Source organism: Schistocerca serialis, chromosome 4 (assembly GCF_023864345.2).
Source record: "Schistocerca serialis cubense isolate TAMUIC-IGC-003099 chromosome 4, iqSchSeri2.2, whole genome shotgun sequence".
Taxonomy (NCBI): Eukaryota; Metazoa; Arthropoda; class Insecta; order Orthoptera; family Acrididae; genus Schistocerca; species Schistocerca serialis.
This window is the reverse complement of record NC_064641.1, coordinates 943983182-944003119: the sequence shown is the minus strand read 5'-3', so window position 1 is coordinate 944003119 and position 19938 is coordinate 943983182. Positions and strand designations below refer to the sequence as shown.

The 19938-nt window shown below is 41.1% G+C and overlaps 1 protein-coding gene across 3 annotated transcripts in view; it reads left to right on the top strand.

Moving 5' to 3' along the window:
* The window catches only part of LOC126473599 (activated Cdc42 kinase Ack), a 516119-nt gene extending 510942 nt beyond the window's left edge, over positions 1 to 5177 (top strand). For all 3 annotated transcript variants that reach the window (XM_050100753.1, XM_050100752.1, XM_050100754.1), the window contains one exon: positions 4800 to 5177. In XM_050100753.1, the coding sequence (XP_049956710.1) occupies positions 4800 to 4908 (109 nt within the window). In that variant the 3' untranslated portion in view covers positions 4909 to 5177. The remainder of the gene's footprint in view (positions 1 to 4799) is intronic.
* The last annotated feature ends 14761 nt before the right edge of the window (positions 5178 to 19938 follow it).

Sequence of the window (19938 nt, the reverse complement as noted above, 5' to 3'; positions counted from 1 at the left end):
ATGTACGAACCGCCTGACGCATAGCAATGGCTACCTGGTAAAGCTTAACTGCTAAGCTTATGACTCGAACCAAACTACTGTAGCTGTATCGTCATTCATTCGACCTAAATTGTGTCTCATATTACAGTGGACCAACTTTGTTTCGATTTGGAGGTGCGGCCTAAAACTTTTCTCTGCCCTTGAATTTCGAGTCTCAAATTTCAGGTGCATCTTAGATTCAGGATTTTTTTTTTTTTTTCCCTTGATTTTGAGTCTCATTTTTCAGGTGCGGCTTAGATTCGACTAAATATGGTACATGACATAGCTTTAAGCAAATCAAGGTGCCACTGCACCAGTTCACTGCACCAGTTACCCCATCGGCACATCTCCTTGGTTCGTTGATGCAGGATACAGAGTAAGATAAATTGTATATGAGGTAATAAAATATTTCCTGTCACCTTCTGTTTGAGTGTCATTGATACAGTGAATTTGAATGTCATCAACCTATTCAGTTTTGGCCCGTATGCTCTCCTTTATATCCCCAGTTCATCTTGAGATCAGAAACAATTTGATCTTGGTAGGGTGATACCTGTCATTAAGCAGGTTAACATAATCATGCCGTTTTGTATAGTGTATGCTGAAAGTGTTCATTTCCCCCCCTGTAGGAACTTTGTGTCAATTGAAAAATGGTTCGTGTCAGAGAGAGACATGATGAAAAAGATTGTTTAACATATTAAGCTTTCGGAAGAAATCGTCCTTTAATAGAAAATACATGCACATTCATACAAGCACAGCTGACACACACGTGGCCACTGTCTGCTGTGGAGAAGGGAGGGGGAGAGGAGAGAAATCGAGAAGGGGAAAGGGATAGAATTAGTTCTGGGATGGGAGCAGAGGTAAGTGTGTGGATGATGAAATCTAGTGAAGTTGAGAACAGGGGGTTATGGGAACAAAGGATATCTTGCAGGGAGAATTACCACCTGTGGAATTCAGAAAAGCTGGCATTGCGAGGAAGAATCCACATGCCACAGCAGTCACTAAAGTAAAGCACATCCTGTTGAGCAGCAAGTTCAGTAACTGGGTGCTCCAGGTGTCTATTGGTCACAGTTTAGAGGTGGCCACTCATGTGGACAGACAGCTTGTTAATTGTCATGCATGCATAGAAAGCCAACTGTGGTTGCAGCTTAGTTTGTAGATAACAAGGCTGCTTTGACAGTTAGTACTGTCTTTGATGAGGTAGGAGGTGCATTTGACTGGATTAGGGTAGTTGGTCATGGGTGGATGTACGGGACAGGTTGTGCATCTAGATGTATTGCAGGGATATGAACTATGAGACAAGCGGTTGGGAGCAGGGGTGGAGTAGGGATGGACAAGGATATTGTGTAGGTTCACTAGGTGGCAGAGTACTACTTAGTGAAAGCCCATGAAAGTTTTTGGAGAGCCTGTGGTAGAACAGGACAACCACAGAGGTGTCAGGCACGTATCACATACACACAATGCTGTTTAGTTCAGGACTCACAGCTGACCCATTACTACAGTACTTTGCACAACATCCCTGCTGACACGTGCACATAGGCTATGGCATTAGTAGTAGTTCGAGACATCTTGGTTGTAAGGTCCTTGTTACCTGTTCATTACAGTCTGATCAGACAGAGCAGCTACAGTGACCCTTCTGTGATCATCTTGCAGAGCTCTTGATGTAGCAGTATGATTGCCGCATGGGGTAGTAATATATGGGCAACCTTATCCAACTTGACTGAAACACTCGCTTGACCCATCTGTGAATATTGTTAGTTTGTGTGGGACCTATACAAAGAAGAACCGAGAGAAGATATTGAACATAAGCAAAGAAAAGCTGTACATGTATTCACACGTTTATTTAAACCACAGGAGAGAAAATTTCAAGAATGCCAAACTGGTAGATGTTAAAAGATAGATGCAAACTGCACCAAGAAAGTAGAGTGCCAGCATGAAGTTAAAAATCTAAGAACATACCATAACAACCTACATAGATATGTTGGAACTTAAGATAGTGGCAACACTACTGTGGAGACCCTATGCAATGGAATCTATTATTGTCGCTGATAGGACACATTGTTGACATACCCACCTTACCTCCGAGCAAGTGGACTCGCCCGTCCCACATCACCAGTGTGCGCACTGTTGGGGGAAACACAGTCACTTGTGAGCGAGCGGTCCAACATAATGGTGTCACTTTGTTTTCGAAACAGGAACAACGGAGTTGGATCAAAATTGAATGTGCCGGAGGTCGTACAGCATGACAGTGTCATCTAGGTCTTCAAGAGGCATGTGGAGAATTGGCATTGCCGTACAGAATAGTGGCATGTTGGGTAAAAGCCTTCAACGAAGGTCGGCAAACTGTGGCAGATGTGCATTGGGCAGGTCGTCCTAGCGTCTCTGAAGAAGCAGTGCATGTTTTTGCCACATTAGTGGACAGTGAATGATGCCATATGATTCGTGAGCTCACCCACGAAACCAGGTTAGCACATACGACTGTGCTTCGCATCCTGAAGGAACACCTTGGCATGCAAAAAATTGCATCACGATGGGTTCCGCGTGACTTTACGTAAATGCAGAAATGGATGCGTTACGACGCTGCTCGGACACAGTTGTAGTGCTGTGAGTGCAAAGGAGAGGATTTCTTATGCCATATCGTAACACTGGATGAGACATGGGCCACATTGTACGAGCCAAAACTGAAACGCCAATCCAATGAATGACGTCATTATGGGTCGCCGCCATAGTGAAAAGTGCGTCAGAGCCCCAGCATCGTGAAAGTTATGATGATTCTCGTGGAGCTGTGGCTGCTCTGTTCGGTTGATGGGACTGGGAAGTACTGTACCACCCACCATACTACCCGGACTTAAGACCTTTGATTTGATTCCGAAGATGAAGGAACCACTTCGTGGCATTCGCTTCAGAACTGTTCCAGAGATTCGACAGGCAGCAGACCACTCCATTTGCACCATCAATAGAACAGGCTCTGCTAACGGTATACCGTGCCTTCCACATCACTGGCAACAGGTTCTAGCCAACGCTGGTGACTGCTTTGAAGGACAGTAACAGGTGCAAACATGTAACTCTGTTATTGAATCGGTTGTGAATAAATAGTTGCCACTATTTAAGTTCCAACCCTCGCATTAGTCATGTAGGCACTGTAAAGGTGAAATTAGAATTGTGACAGCATTTGAGCAGTCAGTCTTATTTCATTCCTTATACAACCGCAAGGGGAAGAAGACTAACATATTTTACAATGGAATGTACCCTCTGGTGTGCAGAGTACAGTTACATGTGTAGAAATACAGAAAACTCTGCGCAGTTGAATTAACTATCAGCAGCTTTTGCATAGAGTGGGCATGGGGGGAGGAAGGGATAAAGGAGTGCTTGAGGTGCAACAGCAAATGAAAGCTCACGCTTACCTCAGTGGGTAGCGTTCATGCAGTGACAATTGCTACAGTCACAACAGATTAATTTCCATCTCCTTCTAAACATGTTACTGCTTTCAAAGTGGGATCAAGCTCAAAAATATGTGGATGGCCTTGGTGCGTGGAGAATCATTCTAATGACACTATGGGTCACAAATGGGGATATCTACTGATGTAAGATTTTTATGGGCCCCTACCTGGGAATGAGCATCTGAGAAACAGCAGATCTGGTAAGATGTTTGTGTGCTATTGTTGTGAATATCTGTGGAAAGCATTTGCCAGATGGTCAAATCACAAATAGATGATGAGGTGTCAGATTGTGTGCTTAGCCACAGAATGTATAGGTCAGTCGATTGCCCACTAAGTTCACGATTGTGTTGTGATGCACTGTCATCCGGGTGAACTGCCAGCTGCTTGAAAGATGTGTAGTACTGGTTGGGGCAGTGTTATTCTGTGGGAAACATTCGTCTGGGCTTCTGTGGGACCTATGGTGGTAACTGAGGGCACATTGACAGCTATGTGAACATTTTTTAATAACTTCCAATGCTTGGGCCACACAGTCAGAGTGAAGCTTTTGACAGACATAGTCTTTCAGGTGTAAACTGTAAGGTTTTGTTTTTCAATACAAAATTCAGTTTTAACACTAGACCATTGTCAAGTGCTTAAAATAGAGCTTTAGCACAAGCCAAAAACATCTGACCTTTATACAAATATTATATCTTGATGATGACCTTGTATATTCAGTTTTTTTTTATGATGGCCATATTTTTACTTACAGTATGGCACTGTTTAAGACATGTTCTGAGCATCAAAATTGGAAGCACCTATTGAAAAATAAAACATTACACTCCATGATGGAAAGCATATGTTCTTCACAAAATATGTGCATGTTGTTGAAGATCCTTTGCATCCCATCATGCTCAATATATTCTCTGATGGTGATGGCCTCTTTCAGCAGGATAATTGTCCTTTTCACAAGACCAGAATTTGTGCTATAACAGTTTGAGGAACACAATAGTGAACTCACATTAATGTCTCAGCCACCAGATCCGCCTGATTTGAACCTGACGAAATACCTGAGCACTTAAAAACCACCACCCTCTAATTTACAGAAATTGCATGACCTGAGCTTGAACATCTGGTGCTACATACCTCCAGAAACCTACCAATGCCTTGTCAAATCATTTCCATGCAGAATTGCTGCTGTATTGCTTTCCAAGTGTAAATCAACACACTGTTAAGCAGATGGTTGTCGTCGTATTATGTATGTATGTATCTGTGTGTGTGTGTGTATTTATATATCGATCTACTACATTTTTTGTCAATAAGTTTGTCTTTCATCTTAATCGCACATTTCTGGTTCCTTTATTTCAGACTTGGTTTAGCATCACGACACCAGTGTGAAATGGCCCTTACAAAGTGCGAATGGGATGTTGATCGAGCTGCTTCGTATATCCTTGATGTGGGAGATGCAAATGTGTAACATTGTTGCCAAGCCTGTAGAAAGTGCAGTATTGTGTGCTGGCACTAAATCAAACTTCAGCTGTTTGTATAATTTTGTAATATGTGCTGTAAATTGCAAGTTACATTCTGCAAAAAGAAAATGTGTTGTACATATTATGGCAAATTGTAGAACATACCCATACTGTTTTGTTTAAAAAGTATCTGCATCAATGATATGAGCATATCTCTGTATTTTATACTGAATGTGTTTTCGATTGAAATAAATTAAGTATTTATTTTGTGTCATTATTCCTCTTACACCATGTTTATTCAAATGAACAGATGCTTTAATAGCAATCTTGAGTATGAAATGGGAATACTTTTACTTAATTGTGCTGTCCTTTTTTGTCTGTTGATTTGCGTTACCATATGATGGCAGATGTGGGTTCCTTAGGGTGTGTCATTCTCAGTTCATCCTTCTTATCCTCCGTCAAACTTGAAGACAGATGAATGAGAAACACATTTCAAAGTGGACAGGTGCTTTCCACCATGATATAATCAGAAATTATAACAAAATTTCCAGTAAATGAGAACTAATGAAATGTCATTCTGATTCTGTCATTCCTTGGACATACTCGTTTGTAGAGGTTTCATGTGGGAAATTCACTTTGATGCTTGATGTTGTCCAAAGAATGTTATATGTTTTTGAAGACAATATATGGATTATATAGATGAGAGGAGTCTCGTAAGTATTCAAGAAAAGTAGAAGTCGAAATATTGCATTTCCTTTCTGGACTAAGAAGGCAAGGAGGGCATGAAGTTCACATTGCCACATTCAAGACAATTGTTTAGTATAGTGAGAGGTAGAGAAGAACTAAATCTTCATCAGTTAATTCAGCCGGCCGGTGTGGCCGTGCGGTTCTAGGCGCGTCCGTCTGGAACCGCGAGACCGCTACGGTCGCAGGTTCGAATCCTGCCTCGGGCATGGATGTGTGTGATGTCCTTAGGTTAGTTAGGTTTAAGTAGTTCTAAGTTCTAGGGGACTGATGACCTCAGATGTTAAGTCCCATAGTGCTCAGAGCCATTTGAACCAGTTAATTCACGTCTAGTATAACTGGAAACGTGCAGTGGTGAAATAAGTGCAAGCCATCCTCATTGTGGGAGAAACCCATCTGAGAGACGACACATTTGCAGATACTTTCACAACACACTCTTTCCCTGGGAGGAGGAAACCTGCCCCTGAAGGAGGAAAACTGAGCAGATATTTGAAATTACAGCATTTAACCCTTTGAGTGCTGCACTGGCGCACGTGGCTGGCCATGTCAAGCCTGCCCTTGGGGCCACCTAATCCATGTACCTGCGCTGGCAGCCACTGCCACGGACTACTGTGTGTGCCTGAGCTCTCCACTCGGCCGTCTTCGCCCTGGCTGAGTATTTCTGGAACCGCGGCGCTTCTGACAGTCTCACAGTTAGTGTGATTGCTGACGTTACAAATAAATGCAGGATATCTGGATACTTAATCCATAACTGTGAATCTGGAGATGAATTAATGTACACTGAAACTACTTACACTGCTAACATGTTACTCCTCACCAAAGGCTTTCTTTCATTTACAATTAGTTCATGAGAATCGTCATAATGTCTCAGTATACATCTGTGCTTTATTTGGCATAGTATCATCAGATTTTTGTATGCGACTTACAATGTAAACACTGTAGAATCCGTAACAACCAAACGTTGACGTTCTTCTTTACTAGTGCAATAATTCGCCCGCAGACAACCTTCGAGGGAAGCATCTGGAAGCTGAGACATACTTTTAAAGCTAATCACTATATTTTGAGAGCATTAAGCCAATAAATTATCCCCAAGGAAACTTCAAAATCAAAAATTCAACATTTCTTAATTCTTTTTAAAAGGGATGCAATTTTTACTGTACAGTAGAAATAAATCATGGTTTATAACTTTTGTTTAAGAACTAGATAAAGAAACACTCAAGCTTCTAAACTACCTAATTAAATGTCACATTTTATTCCTAATGACATTTTGTGTTTCAGAAACGGGGAGTGTGGGCAAATGACCAACGTGTGGTGAGGCGCCCTTTCCAAGTGTAGGCCTAGAATTTTTTCACAAATCCAGTGTCCTGGAAAAATAGGACAGCAATCCGTTACTGAATATTACTTGAAAATTGTAGCCTGAGTTGCGATAAAAGATATTTATTTAAGCGGGGACTAGTTTCGGGCGAATCCCATTTTCAAATAACTGTGTCAAAAAGGAATGTGACAAACACATTATATTTGTTAATAAAACCAGAGAATATCGATAGCTATCCATCTTCTATGGTTTTATTAACAGCTATGATGTGGTTGTCACAGTCTTTGTTTTATATGCTAGTTTGAAAATGGGCTTTGCCCGAATCTATTCGCCGCTTAAATAAATATCTTTTACTGCAACCCAGGCTAAAATTCTGTAATAATAATAATAATGCTAGAATTTTTGGTTTAATTAATGATATTCGCACTAAGTTTAAGGTTTAACTTCTACCAAGAAGTTATGGAAGAATCGATAAATTTGTACTAAGTTTTTATTTTTGCACTTTCTGTATGAACATTTGAAGCATCCAGTCTGTGTTTGTCAACACAGACTGGATGCTTCACATGTTAATACATAAGGTGTTTATCAGCAAAGTAATTCATCTGAAGAGGCTCTTCAAGCTCAGATAATTCGGTGTTGCTGGAGCTGGTTCCCCCCCACCATATATATATTTCCCATCCTCCTTTCGCATTCAGGCTTGGGACTGGCAATGAATATCTGCTAATGATATTTTGCTCCCTGTCACCGATCTGTGAAGAGTGTGAGCATTCAAAACACAAAGGTCCACAACATAAAAAATAAACACTTTTTGTACTATTTAACAGATTTACGCACAGATGCAACAGAGCTTAATAGCATATCGAAGTGGTCTGCTGCTCCCAGATTTGCACTGTAATCAACAACACATTGCGGCTTCATTACTTTTTCATCAGTCGTCCTGTTGGTCTTTCCTGTATCACGCATTTCTGTAGTGTTGCAGGTAATCAGCATGAACACTTCTCTCTTGTTGCACCACTTGATGGAAAGCATTGCGTCAGTTGACATAAACTCAACTTCTCCTCATTCAGTTTCCTTAGCAGCTTTAGAAAGTTGCGCCTGTTCCTACATACAGTACCGCATGCTGCTGTTCTCTGGTTGTGAAGTCAGAGGAACACGGCTGGACTTGTATACCAATTGTCGACATACAGAGTATGTCCACATTCAAGGTATGGCTTCATTAGTGTTGCCACATTATCACCAGATTTCCCCAAATTATGGACTTCAGTTTCTGTTGTTGTGCCTGTGTATACAATGGAATCCACGACGTATCCAGTTTTACAGTCGCACAACACAAATGTTTTGATTCCAAATCTACTTCATTTTGAAGGACTGTATTGTTTAAAAAATAAGTGACCTTTGAACAATAATTGGCTATCGTCGACACAGAGTTTTCTGTATGGATTAAATGCACTGTGGAACGCCACACAAACTGTATCAATTATTTTGCTAATTTTAAACAAACTGTCATCTCGACGATTGGCCGAGTCGTCACTAAAATGCAACATTCACAAAAGTAACATAAAACGATCACGGGACATAACTTCGCCAAAAATTGAAGTACTCAGAAGTACATCTCTGGACCAATATTCCTTTATTCTCAACTTTTTAACCCGAGGCATGAGAAGCCAAATACCAATGAAGCAAAACATTTTCTCAAAAGCTGTATCTTTCCAGGTGGATAGTCAAGAACAAATTGATTCCGACGTATTTCCCATGGTGAAAATGAAAAATCTGTTCATTTAAAGTACTATAAATTTCAACAGATCTTCTGATAGAAATAGCATGAAAAAGGACAGAACGCTTGAATCGGGTGCTAGTTGGCAATTATGTCCTGAAGATGAGTCATCAAATGCATGACATGCTGGACTGAAATCATGTTTTTGCCAATCAAATTTCTCATTCTCACTATGGCTTGGCCTTTTCTGGATCGATTCGTCTTCACTTTCAGAATCTGAAGAACTGTCGTGGCGAGCTCTACAAGGTGAAGTATGTGGAGATTCTTCTGATGAATCTTTATCATCACTACATTCATTGAAGATGCCACACTCACTGTCACTGTGACTGTCACTCCTTGTCAGTATCTCCAGTATAACTTCATCAGTGCAATGACGCCGATGTGCCATTTGTCTGCGGAACTCAAAAGTGACAGCACTCTAAAAATCCTGATGAAACGGTAGATAGCTAAACGAAACCACAGAAGTAGAATACAGAAGATCACATGAACCAGCTAGCATGAATGTCGAACAGCAACTGCGAAATTCGTAGCAGAGTGTTTCCCAGATAACAGGGACAGGGACACAGAATAATAAATAGGGTACATCTATCCCAGGGAGTGCATGGGACAAAAGAACTTGCGACGGGCCGCTGGACCTGATGGGATACCAGTTCGATTTTACACAGAGTACGCGAAGGAACTTGCCCCCCTTCTTGCAGCGGTGTACCGTAGGTCTCTAGAAGAGCGTAGCGTTCCAAAGGATTGGAAAAGGGCACAGGTCATCCCCGTTTTCAAGAATGGACGTCTAACAGATGTGCAGAACTATAGACCTATATCTCTAACGTCTATCAGTTGTAGAATTTTGGAACACTTATTATGTTTGAGTATAATGACTTTTCTGGAGACTAGAAATCTACTCTGTAGGAATCAGCATGGGTTTCGAAAAAGACGATCTTGTGAAACCCAGCACGCGCTATTCGTCCACGAGACTCAGAGGGCCATAGACACGGGTTCCCAGGTAGATGCCATGTTTCTTGACTTCCGCAAGGTGTTCGATACAGTTCCCTGCAGTTGTTTAATGAACAAAGTAAGAGCATATGGACTATCAGACCAATTGTGTGATTGGATTGAAGAGTTCCTAGATAACAGAACGCAGCATGTCATTCTCAGTGGAAAGATGTCTTCCAAAGTAAGAGTGATTTCAGGTGTGCCGCAGGGGAGTGTCGTAGGACCGTTGCTATTCACAATATTCATAAATGACCTTGTGGATGACATCGGAAGTTCATTGAGGCTTTTTTTTGGATTGTGCTGTGGTATATCGAGAGATTGTAACAATGGAAAATTGTACTGAAATGTAGGAGGATCTGCAGTGAATTGACACATGGTGCAGGGAATGGCAATTGAATCTCAATTTAGACAAGTGTAATGTGCTGCGAATACATAGAAAGAAAGATCCCTTATCATTTAGCTACACTATAGCAGGTCAGCAACTGGAAGCAGTTAATTCCATAAATTATCTGGCAGTACACATTAGGAGTGATTAAAAAATGGAATGATCATATAAAGTTGATCGTTGGTAAAGCAGATGCCAGACTGAATTCATTGGAAGAATCCTCAGGAAATGCAATCCGAAAACAAAGGAAGTAGGTTACAGTACGCTTGTTCGCCCACTGCTTGAATACTGCTCAGCAGTGTGGGATCCGTACCAGATAGGGTTGATAGAAGAGATAGAGAAGATCCAACGGAAAGCAGCGTGCTTCATTGCAGGATCATTTAGTAATCGCGAAAGCGTTACAGAGATGATAGATAAACTCCAGTGGAAAACTCTGCAGGAGAGACGCTCAGTAGCTCGGTACGGACTTTTGTTGAAGTTTCGAGAACATACCTTCACCGAGGAGTCAAGCGGTATATTGCTCCCTTCTACGTATACCTCGCGAAGAGACCATGAAGATAAAATCGGAGAGATTAGAGCCCACACAGAGGCATACTGACAATCCTTTCCACGAACAGTACGAGACTGTAATAGAAGGGAGAACCGATAGAGGTACTCAAGGTACCCTCCGCCACACACTGTCAGGTGGCTTGTGGAGTATGGATGTAGATGTATATGAAGCCCTGCGCAGCTATTGATGTCTGCAGGCCCACAGGCAGCGGAACTGGCTGCAGTATAAGCAGTCATTAGGATTCAAGTACTGGCCAGGCTGTGCGGCGAATGCTGTCTGCAGGTCCCCCAGCAAAGCTCACTTCAGCAGCAAACAATGTCTGCAGGCCCCGCGGAAAGATGGAGCACCGCGGCATATCACGTCTGCAGTGCTCAAAGGGTTAAAAGCACAAAAAGTGTTCACACAGGACTTGCAGTTATCTGAAATAATCATTTGATGGTCACTTGCATTATTGACAAAGATGTAGTAACAGGTGTTGGCATCATTACTAATAGGAATGTTGGTAGTAGAGTTGGTTACTGCAGACTGAAGCAAAATAAAATACTAACTGCCTTTACCATTGCATATACTCCATTTGCACATCTACAACATGACTGAGGAACCAATGGTTGACTGCATACCATTTAGTGTATGACCCAACAGTAATGATTTAGTGTATGACCCAACAGTAATGAAAAAAAGAGGATGAAACTCGGGACAATAAAGGAGGAGCATATGAGAAAATGTAATAATAGTAAATAGGAAATGTGAGTTGAAATTCATTTAACTTTGACCTCTTCGTTAAGTAAGTGAATCAGTTGACAAATTTTAGGAGAGTTTGAAAGGGACTAAGCATAGAGGTCCCTTTTTTCCCTTTAATAATCGAACCCTAAAGTCTTCCAGGACAGGAAAAGGATAGACTTGGAACATAACAAGCTGGAACCACCCCAACAGCTATGATTGCACTCATGATAATATTTAATCTGTCCATACAGTCACCTACGCTATGTATATCAAACCAGTAACTAGGTAGAGATTCACTTAAATTCAGTGTTTAAATGGTTGTTGTGAATATGCTGTTTCCATTAATATACACACTTCTTATGAGATTTCTGATAATCACAAAATACAACTAATTGAAATTAATACTCCATCATATACGATATGGTGAGCTAATCATTGAATCAAGATAAAGTAATTTACACCATTAAAAAGTCTGGAAGTTGAAATTTTCAATAACATACTTTAAATTACCTGAAGCTAATTAACTTGCAAGGTAAAACCAAACAATGGAAACTCCAGACTGAAACTTCAACAGTATAAGAAAAAGATAGATTGCTATTCAACGTAAAGGTGACACGCAGAGTAGCAGATTCTGAACTTTGACACTGTACTCTTTTCAACACAGTTTTTATGAACAAGGTGACATACTCCATAAATTAAGATTTTGCATAATTTAATATAATGCAAAATAAGTTTGAAGATGGCAACCATACTGATAAATAGAGTATTCCACAAGCAGATACTTAAGAAGGTTCTACCTAATTTATAGTAAGACAGTACAGTGGTTTGTAAGATACCCGAAGGTTCAAAAATTATTTAAGGTCCATTCAGAATAGAAAGATCTAACCTAATCACTTTTGAATACATTTTGTAGTTTCCATGATATCAAATTGTTCATAAGCCAGTCCTCATAAGGTCAGCCCCATCCCCCAATCAGCAGGCTGTGCCTCAAAGTCATGTGAAAACAATTATGTCAGTTTCCACATAATCAGTCTGTGGGGTCTAGTCATTGTGTTAACAGCTCTGTGAAAGTCTGTGGGTGGGAAGTGACTGTATAACATGCATGTAACTTAGTGTCGGGTGAGCTAGTAGTAACTGTAAAACATCTCGTTAGAGTCCCATGTGAGATAGCAAACAATCAATATGTCATTGTAACTGCTCCATGAAACCTGGAAATTTTATTTATGTTGTCGACTACCTACATTACTAAAGAGTGTGTACTCTTTCTGTTACTATCTTGTCACTGTGTCAAGTAATCACTGTTTTAATTCACTGTTGCATCACTTCACTGGGATAGTGTTATCAGACATACATTTGGAGACAAAAGTATGAAGTATACCTGTATATGACATGCACGTATGAAACTGAACCTAGTCATTGCATAACTTACAGTGCTAATAAATTTGGGAAGAGACACCTGTAACAATGGTGTTCTGTATGTCTTTTGCATGATCCTAGAAAACAGTTGTCATGCATTGAGACACATTGGACACATAACATACCGGTGATTTGATGTCTGTGGCATCATACAGGTACAATATAGAGGGAAGAAAAGAAAACATCTAAACATGAGGAATTACAATGAAGTGTGCTGAACTGAAACAGTCAGATGCCCCCATGTTTAGTCTGCAGTGGGAGTTAAATTTCTACACCAGTCTGGCAGCCCCATTCATTAAACGAATGTATACAAGTATAAACTCTTGGATAAAATGTAAAACCAGATCTACTGTTTTTATGTTGTTAATGAACTACTAGCTTCAGTGTTAGAGCAATGTATCAGCCATTGATATAGGAGTATCAAAATGTCAGGGAGTAGAGGATGTGACCGTGACACAGCCAGGTACACCCGACATAAAGGATATTAGGTTCTCTTTGAAAGGGGTGAAGGGAAGAATGCCATGCAGCTGTGGACACATTTATGGTGTGTGGCTTGTTTGTAGTGGCCATGTTCTGCACCTCCAAAAGCTGGAGATGTGACGTTGAGCACAGATCAGATCCTGGTAACCCTATCTGTTAGGTTTCCAACTCTTCAATTTTCTTTGCCAAGTGGTTTACAGGATCATTTTCTGGAATCTCTACAGCGGAATAGACTTGAGCTCCCAGGCTGTTAAGTGAGTCACTACAAATTACGAAATTTTTCTGATGGAGAGTGCAAGTATAATGGAGGACCTGGATAATGGCCATTAATTCCTGTCTAGAAACACTATACAGAGACAGTAGTGAGTAGTGTTGGTGCCCCCAGAGTGTTTGGAGGTATAGCCAATGTGATTCTTTTTGAACTACCAGTATAGATGAGTCAAGCAAGAAAATTCACCAAGAACTGAGAGAAACATGCACTGAAATTCATAGGTGTCTGTCATTTTCATTTGGACCAGTGGAAAGGTCCAACTAGATATTTATGTGAGATACACACCATGGGAAGGGGGGAGGGTTGGAGGGGCGGGTCCTGAAAGGAATCTGGGTTAAGGAAGGAGGCGGAGGTCAAAGCTACTGGAACACGAGACATAGGTTGTCTTTGTGGGAGATAATTCCTTGTTCGGGAATAGAATATTGTGATTCGGGTGTTCAGGATAGCTGTGTACAAAGGATAATTTAGTAGTAATTGGTGACACTGAAACCATAGAGGAGGCATCCATCCAGGCTGTGCACTAGCTCATCTGAAAGGTATCAGTTCTGAGCCTGTTTCCATAATGATGATGAACTGGGACCAGTAACTGTAACACTGAAGAGGCAAGCAAGGAAGATACCAATAATCCAGTGGGATAAAACAAGGGCATTGAAAAGAAGCAATACAATAGACCGGTCCACACTCCAGGAGGTGTGACCGAGGCAGGGGAGTGCATTGAGTTTAATCTGGCACTTCGTTTGAAGCTGGCAAATATGTGGCAGCTATGTCAGCTAAGCATCAAAGGATATCCCAAAAAAGTACATGGTGCTATCACATTCGACATGTCATTATGAAGGTGTAGTTCTGATCGTGGATGAGCAGCTGTAAGTCAGAAGAAGTACATAACACATGGTGACTGAATATGTCATTTTTCCACTTACGCTGTTGTTTATTTAATTTTCTGTCTTCTCACAACCAGTTTCAACTTGTGAAGCCATTTTCTGCCGATTTTCTTGCCATATATGCGCATACCAAATGTCAAAATATCAAGTACAGATTAATATTTATTTGTTGAAAGGGCAGATATCCATCCGAATGTATTTTCGGGTATGAAGAAAAAACATATTTGTTACTATATTTCATGAGTTTTCACTGAATTTTCCATTCCACAACAAAGTACTACCACTCTTAATGAGTGCAGTTGATCAGAAATCTTGTGTGATGATGTTATCACATTTCAAACACTCCAGGCTTGTGCTCTTGTAACAAATTTTGAAAACTTTATACTCTGGACCTGAGGCCAGGACACCTTATCCTCATTCCTCTCCAATCTCCACACCTTCTCTCCCATCCACTTCACCCGGTTCTCCTCCACCCATCGTGCCACTTTCCTAGACTATGATCTCATCCTCTCAAATGGCTCCATCCGCACCTCGGTAGACATCAAACCTACCAATCACCAACAGTACCTGCACTTTGACAACTGCTACCCCTTCCATACCAAAAAATCCCTCCCATACAGCCTGGCCACCTTTGGTAGATGCATCTGCAATGGTGAGAACTCCCTCGCCCAGTATGCTAAAGGCCTACATCAACGTAATGCACAAACAGATATCCCATGCCATATCCCAACACAAACCTGGTCCTCACAACTGTCCCAAGAACGAACCACAAGAAAGCATCCCCTCTTGTTGCCCAATGCCACATGGGACTCAACCACGTCCTTCGTAAGGGCCTTGATTATCCACCATCATGCCCTGAAATGAGAGACATCCTACCCAAGATACTTCCATCCCCTCCCGAAATGGTGTTCTGCTGCCCACCAACCACCCCAACGTTCTAGTCCATCCCTACACCACTACCACCCCCAACATGCCCAATCCCCTGCCACAGGGATTGTATCCTTGTGGAAGACCCAGATGCAAGACCTGCCCAATGCATCCACCCGGCACCACCTACTGTAGTCCCATCACTGGCTTATCCCACCCAATCACAGGCTGGGCTACCTGTGAAAGCATCCGTGTTATATACCAGCTCTGCTGCAACCACTGCACAGTGTTTTACATTGGTATGACAACCAACCAGCTATCAACTAGAGTAATGGGCACCACCAAACTGTTGCCAAAAATGAGGTGGACCATCCAGTGGCACAACATGCAGCACAGCACAACATGTGAGATTTCAATGGCTGCTTCACAACCCGGCCATCTGGATCCTCCCCGTAACCACCAGGTTTCCTGAGCTGCGCCCAATAGTGTGTGTGTGTGTGTGTGTGTGTGTGTGTGTGTGTGTGTGTGTGTGTGTGTGTGTTTCCTACATGTATGAAAAAGGAAGTTCATTCCGAAAGCTAGCAAAGTTCTGTACCTTTTGTTTGTGTGCCTATTGACTAGACAGCACTTCTGCCTTTTGATGAGTTATCTCCTTTATTCTTAAATAATTCATAATTCTCGACCACAACTTTCCGTACATTATTGAACTAAGAAAAGGCTATTTTATTGGCCTTTTAATGCTTTTACATGATCCCACTTTTTATTAAGCTTGGAAAGGAAATTAAAAAGGAAAACATGTTAATCAGGTTCATATTAGTCCTCTAATCAAGTATTGTCTTCCACCAAAGCATCCTTCAGAACGTTGACATAAAATTCACTGTAGCTATCTTCCACATACTGAATGAGTACGTGTAGGTCCTTCTTTCACTTTTGTATGGGTGGTGCACCAGAAGGATAGCATACATTTCTAGATAGTTCATCTTGCTGAAGATACTTTGATCAGACCATTGATGAACTGAAGTCTCACAATATAGCCATGGTTGCTGGCATCATATATGAAGTGTTGTACTGAACTTATGCCAAAATCAATTCAGGGAGATGTCTGTCCTCTTGTAGAACTTGGGCCACCAGTATTTAACATTCAAAACTTCTTTTGAGCTATCTACTTCTTTTACTGTGAACTTACATGTGGAGCTGCTTTGTATTATTAATTTAGTTAACTGGTGCACAGTATAAGTGGTGTCTACCTTACTTAACCTTCTTGTCGCCATATGAGTGGCACAATCCCAGGGAAGAAAACTGTGGCCCCTTGTGGGGAGAAGTGCTAAATCTGTTTAAAGCTTCTCGTGTTGTTTAATGCTAGAAGCAGCTGCGACGGAGTGAGATTTTTATTTTACCCAGCACAGTTGTCACTGAACAAGTGGACTTCGTCAGTATGGGTTAATCTATTACTTTGCCAAATGGCCATAAAAAAGGAATAGACCTCAACAGGGCCTTTCTTGGCTTGAGCTTCAAGATATAAGTGAAATACAGATTTGTTTTTCTTTATATCTTGTATGAGGGGTTACCCAGAAGAAACCAAACAATTTTTTTCTTTGGAAGAGCTTTGTAGTATCATGTTTTACTGCTAAGAGCGCATAGAGCAAACATTCCAGACTAATTTGGCAGAGTTTATAGTGACAACTATTTACCATGATTGTCTTTCTGCAATGGCTGATTTTTGTGAACAGTGTGCAGTGGTGAATTCTGCTTTTTGCTCAGGAAGCTCATGAAATGTTAAAAATGTCATACAAGGACAATACTATGGGAAAAGCTCAAGTGTTTTCCCCATTTCAAAAATGGTGAAATGTCAGTTAATGATAAACATCATTCTGGTTGTCTTTCCACGGGCTGAACATGCAAAAATGTTGAAAGCATACATGCCACTCATCAACGAAGATTGACAAACCATTGAGGAACACGTGGAGGTTTTTGGGAGTGACTTGGGGTTCAGTACAGTGAATTGGGACACAAGATTTGAAAATGAAAAGTGTGGCTGCCAAATTTGTGCCACGTCTCCTAACTGCTGAACAAAAATGAGGTAGTGTGGGAGCTTGATGTGCTTTGAAAGAAGAGTCCCAAAATAATCCAAAATATTTGCAAAAATTATGATAGGTGACAAAACTTGATACTATGTGTACAATTCTGAATCAAAGCAACAATCTAGCCAGACTTCAAGTTTGCCTCACCCCAAGAAAGCTTGTCAGGTGAAATCAAACATCAAGACTATTGTCTTTGTTTTTTCGATGTGAGAAGAGTCGTCCTTTCAGAATTTTTTTTCACAAGATCAGACAGTTAACCAGGCTGTCTACTTGGATGTTTTGAGAAAATTGTACAACAGTATGTTGCGGAAGTAGCCTGATTTGTGGCTGTCGGGTGCCTGATTTTTCCATTGTGAGAATGCCCCTGCTCTCACAGCCCTATCTGTATGACAATTCTTGACTGAAAATGGTATAACCCCTGTTCCTCACTGCCCATACTCATCTGACCTTACCCTGTGTGACTTTTTTTTGTTCCCTAGAATGAAAAAGAGACATGAAAAGAAAGTGTTTTGTTGATGTTGCTGACATGAAGAAAGAAAAAGACAGAGATGCCATGAAACAATGGAATAAAGGATTAGACAAGTGTATTAGTGCAAGTGGAGAGTACTTTTGAAGAGGGCTGAAGGTTTATGCTAAAAATGTGAATATGCAGAACAAAGTAATTGTCAACTTGTAACACTACCAGCTTTTACTAAATTGGCAACTATTGATAATGCTGACCTTCTGTGATGGGTTTTAGCCTGACCGTGAGTGTACCCAGTGACAAGAAATTGGACTATAATTTTGTAATCACCAAATCCAGCTTTTCCAGTACTGCCAAACTACTTCCATAGCGGCGGGGCTTTACATCGGGTTTTACATTTAGCTTCCTTACTTATGGACCAGTGAAATAACATTCACAAAGTATTACATATGAAACCAGAGGTATAGTCACAACATAATTTCTTAAATCATCAAAATAGTCAAAATAATTATTTCATATTTACACAACCAACGATCTTGACTATGCAGGTACACTAGTGTGCAATGTCAGCAGAGAAATTATATGAATTACACATAAATCTATTGATTATTGGACTTACATAAGCTCTAATGTTCATTGATGTTTCCTGTTAAGGACACATCAATGAAACAACTTAACACCTAAGCAAAATCCAACTATAGGCAAGCATAAAAAAAAAAAAAAAAATCATTACAAACACTTTACATAAATATCAATGAAGAACAAGGAATAACTTTGGCGTATCTTCCACGTAAGCATTATATTATTTACACTTATCAAAATAATTACCATTTATGGAAAAACATCTGTATTACAAAGGAAATAGGGTAACACAGGATACAAACATAGGATAAGGACACATATAAACACATCACACTATACAAGAGGAGAAATTTACATTGCATACCTCTGCATAAGTATGGCATACAATGTTTTCGACAATCAAAACTGTTAAAAGGTTCCTTACATGGTTCTATTACTTTGCTAAGACATCATTAAATACACTACTGGCCATTAAAATTGCTACACCACAAAGATTATGTGCTACAGACGCAAAATTTAACCAACAGGAAGAAGATGCTGTGATATGCCAATGATTAGCTTTTCAGAGCATTCACACAAGGTTGGCGCTGGTGGCGACACCTACAACGTGCTGACATGAGGAAAGTTTCCAACCGATTTCTCATACACAAACAGCAGTTGAGCAGCGTTGCCTGGTGAAATGTTGTTGTGATACCTCGTGTAAGAAGGAAAAATGTGTACCATCACGTATCTGACTTTGATAAAGGTCGGATTGTAGCCTATCGCGATTGTGGTTTATCGTATCACGACATGGCTACTCGCGTTGGTCGAGATCCAATGACTGTTAGGAGAATATGGAATCGGTGGGTTCAGGAGGGTAAAATGGAACACCGTGATGGATCCCAACGGCCTCGTATCACTAACAGTCGAGATGACAGGCATCTTATCCGCAAGGCTGTAATGGATCGTGCAGCCACGTCTCAATCCCTGAGTCAACAGATGGGGACGTTTGCAAGAAAACAACCATCTGCACGAACAGTTCGACGATGTTTGCAGCAGCACGGACTATCAGCTCGGAGATCATGGCTGCAGTTACCCTTGACGCTGCATCAAAGACAGGAGCGCCTATGATGGTGTACTCAACGATGAACCTGGGTGCACGAATGGCAAAACGTCATTTTTTCAGATGAATCCAGGTTCTGTTTATGGGATCACGATGGTCGCATCTGTGTTTGGCGACATTGTGGTGAACGCACATTAGAAGCGTGTATTCGTCATCGCCATCATGGCGTATCACCCGGCGTGATGGTATGGGGAGCCATTGGTTACACTTCTCAGTCACCTCTTGTTCGCACTGACGGCACTTTGAACAGTGGCCGTTACATTTCAGATGTGTTACGACCCTTGGCTCTACCCTTTATTCAATCCCTTCGAAAACCTACATTACAGCAGGATAATGCACGACCGCATGCAGCGTCCTGTACGGGCCTTTCTGGATACAGAAAATGTTCGACTGCTGCCCTGGCCAGCACATTCTCCT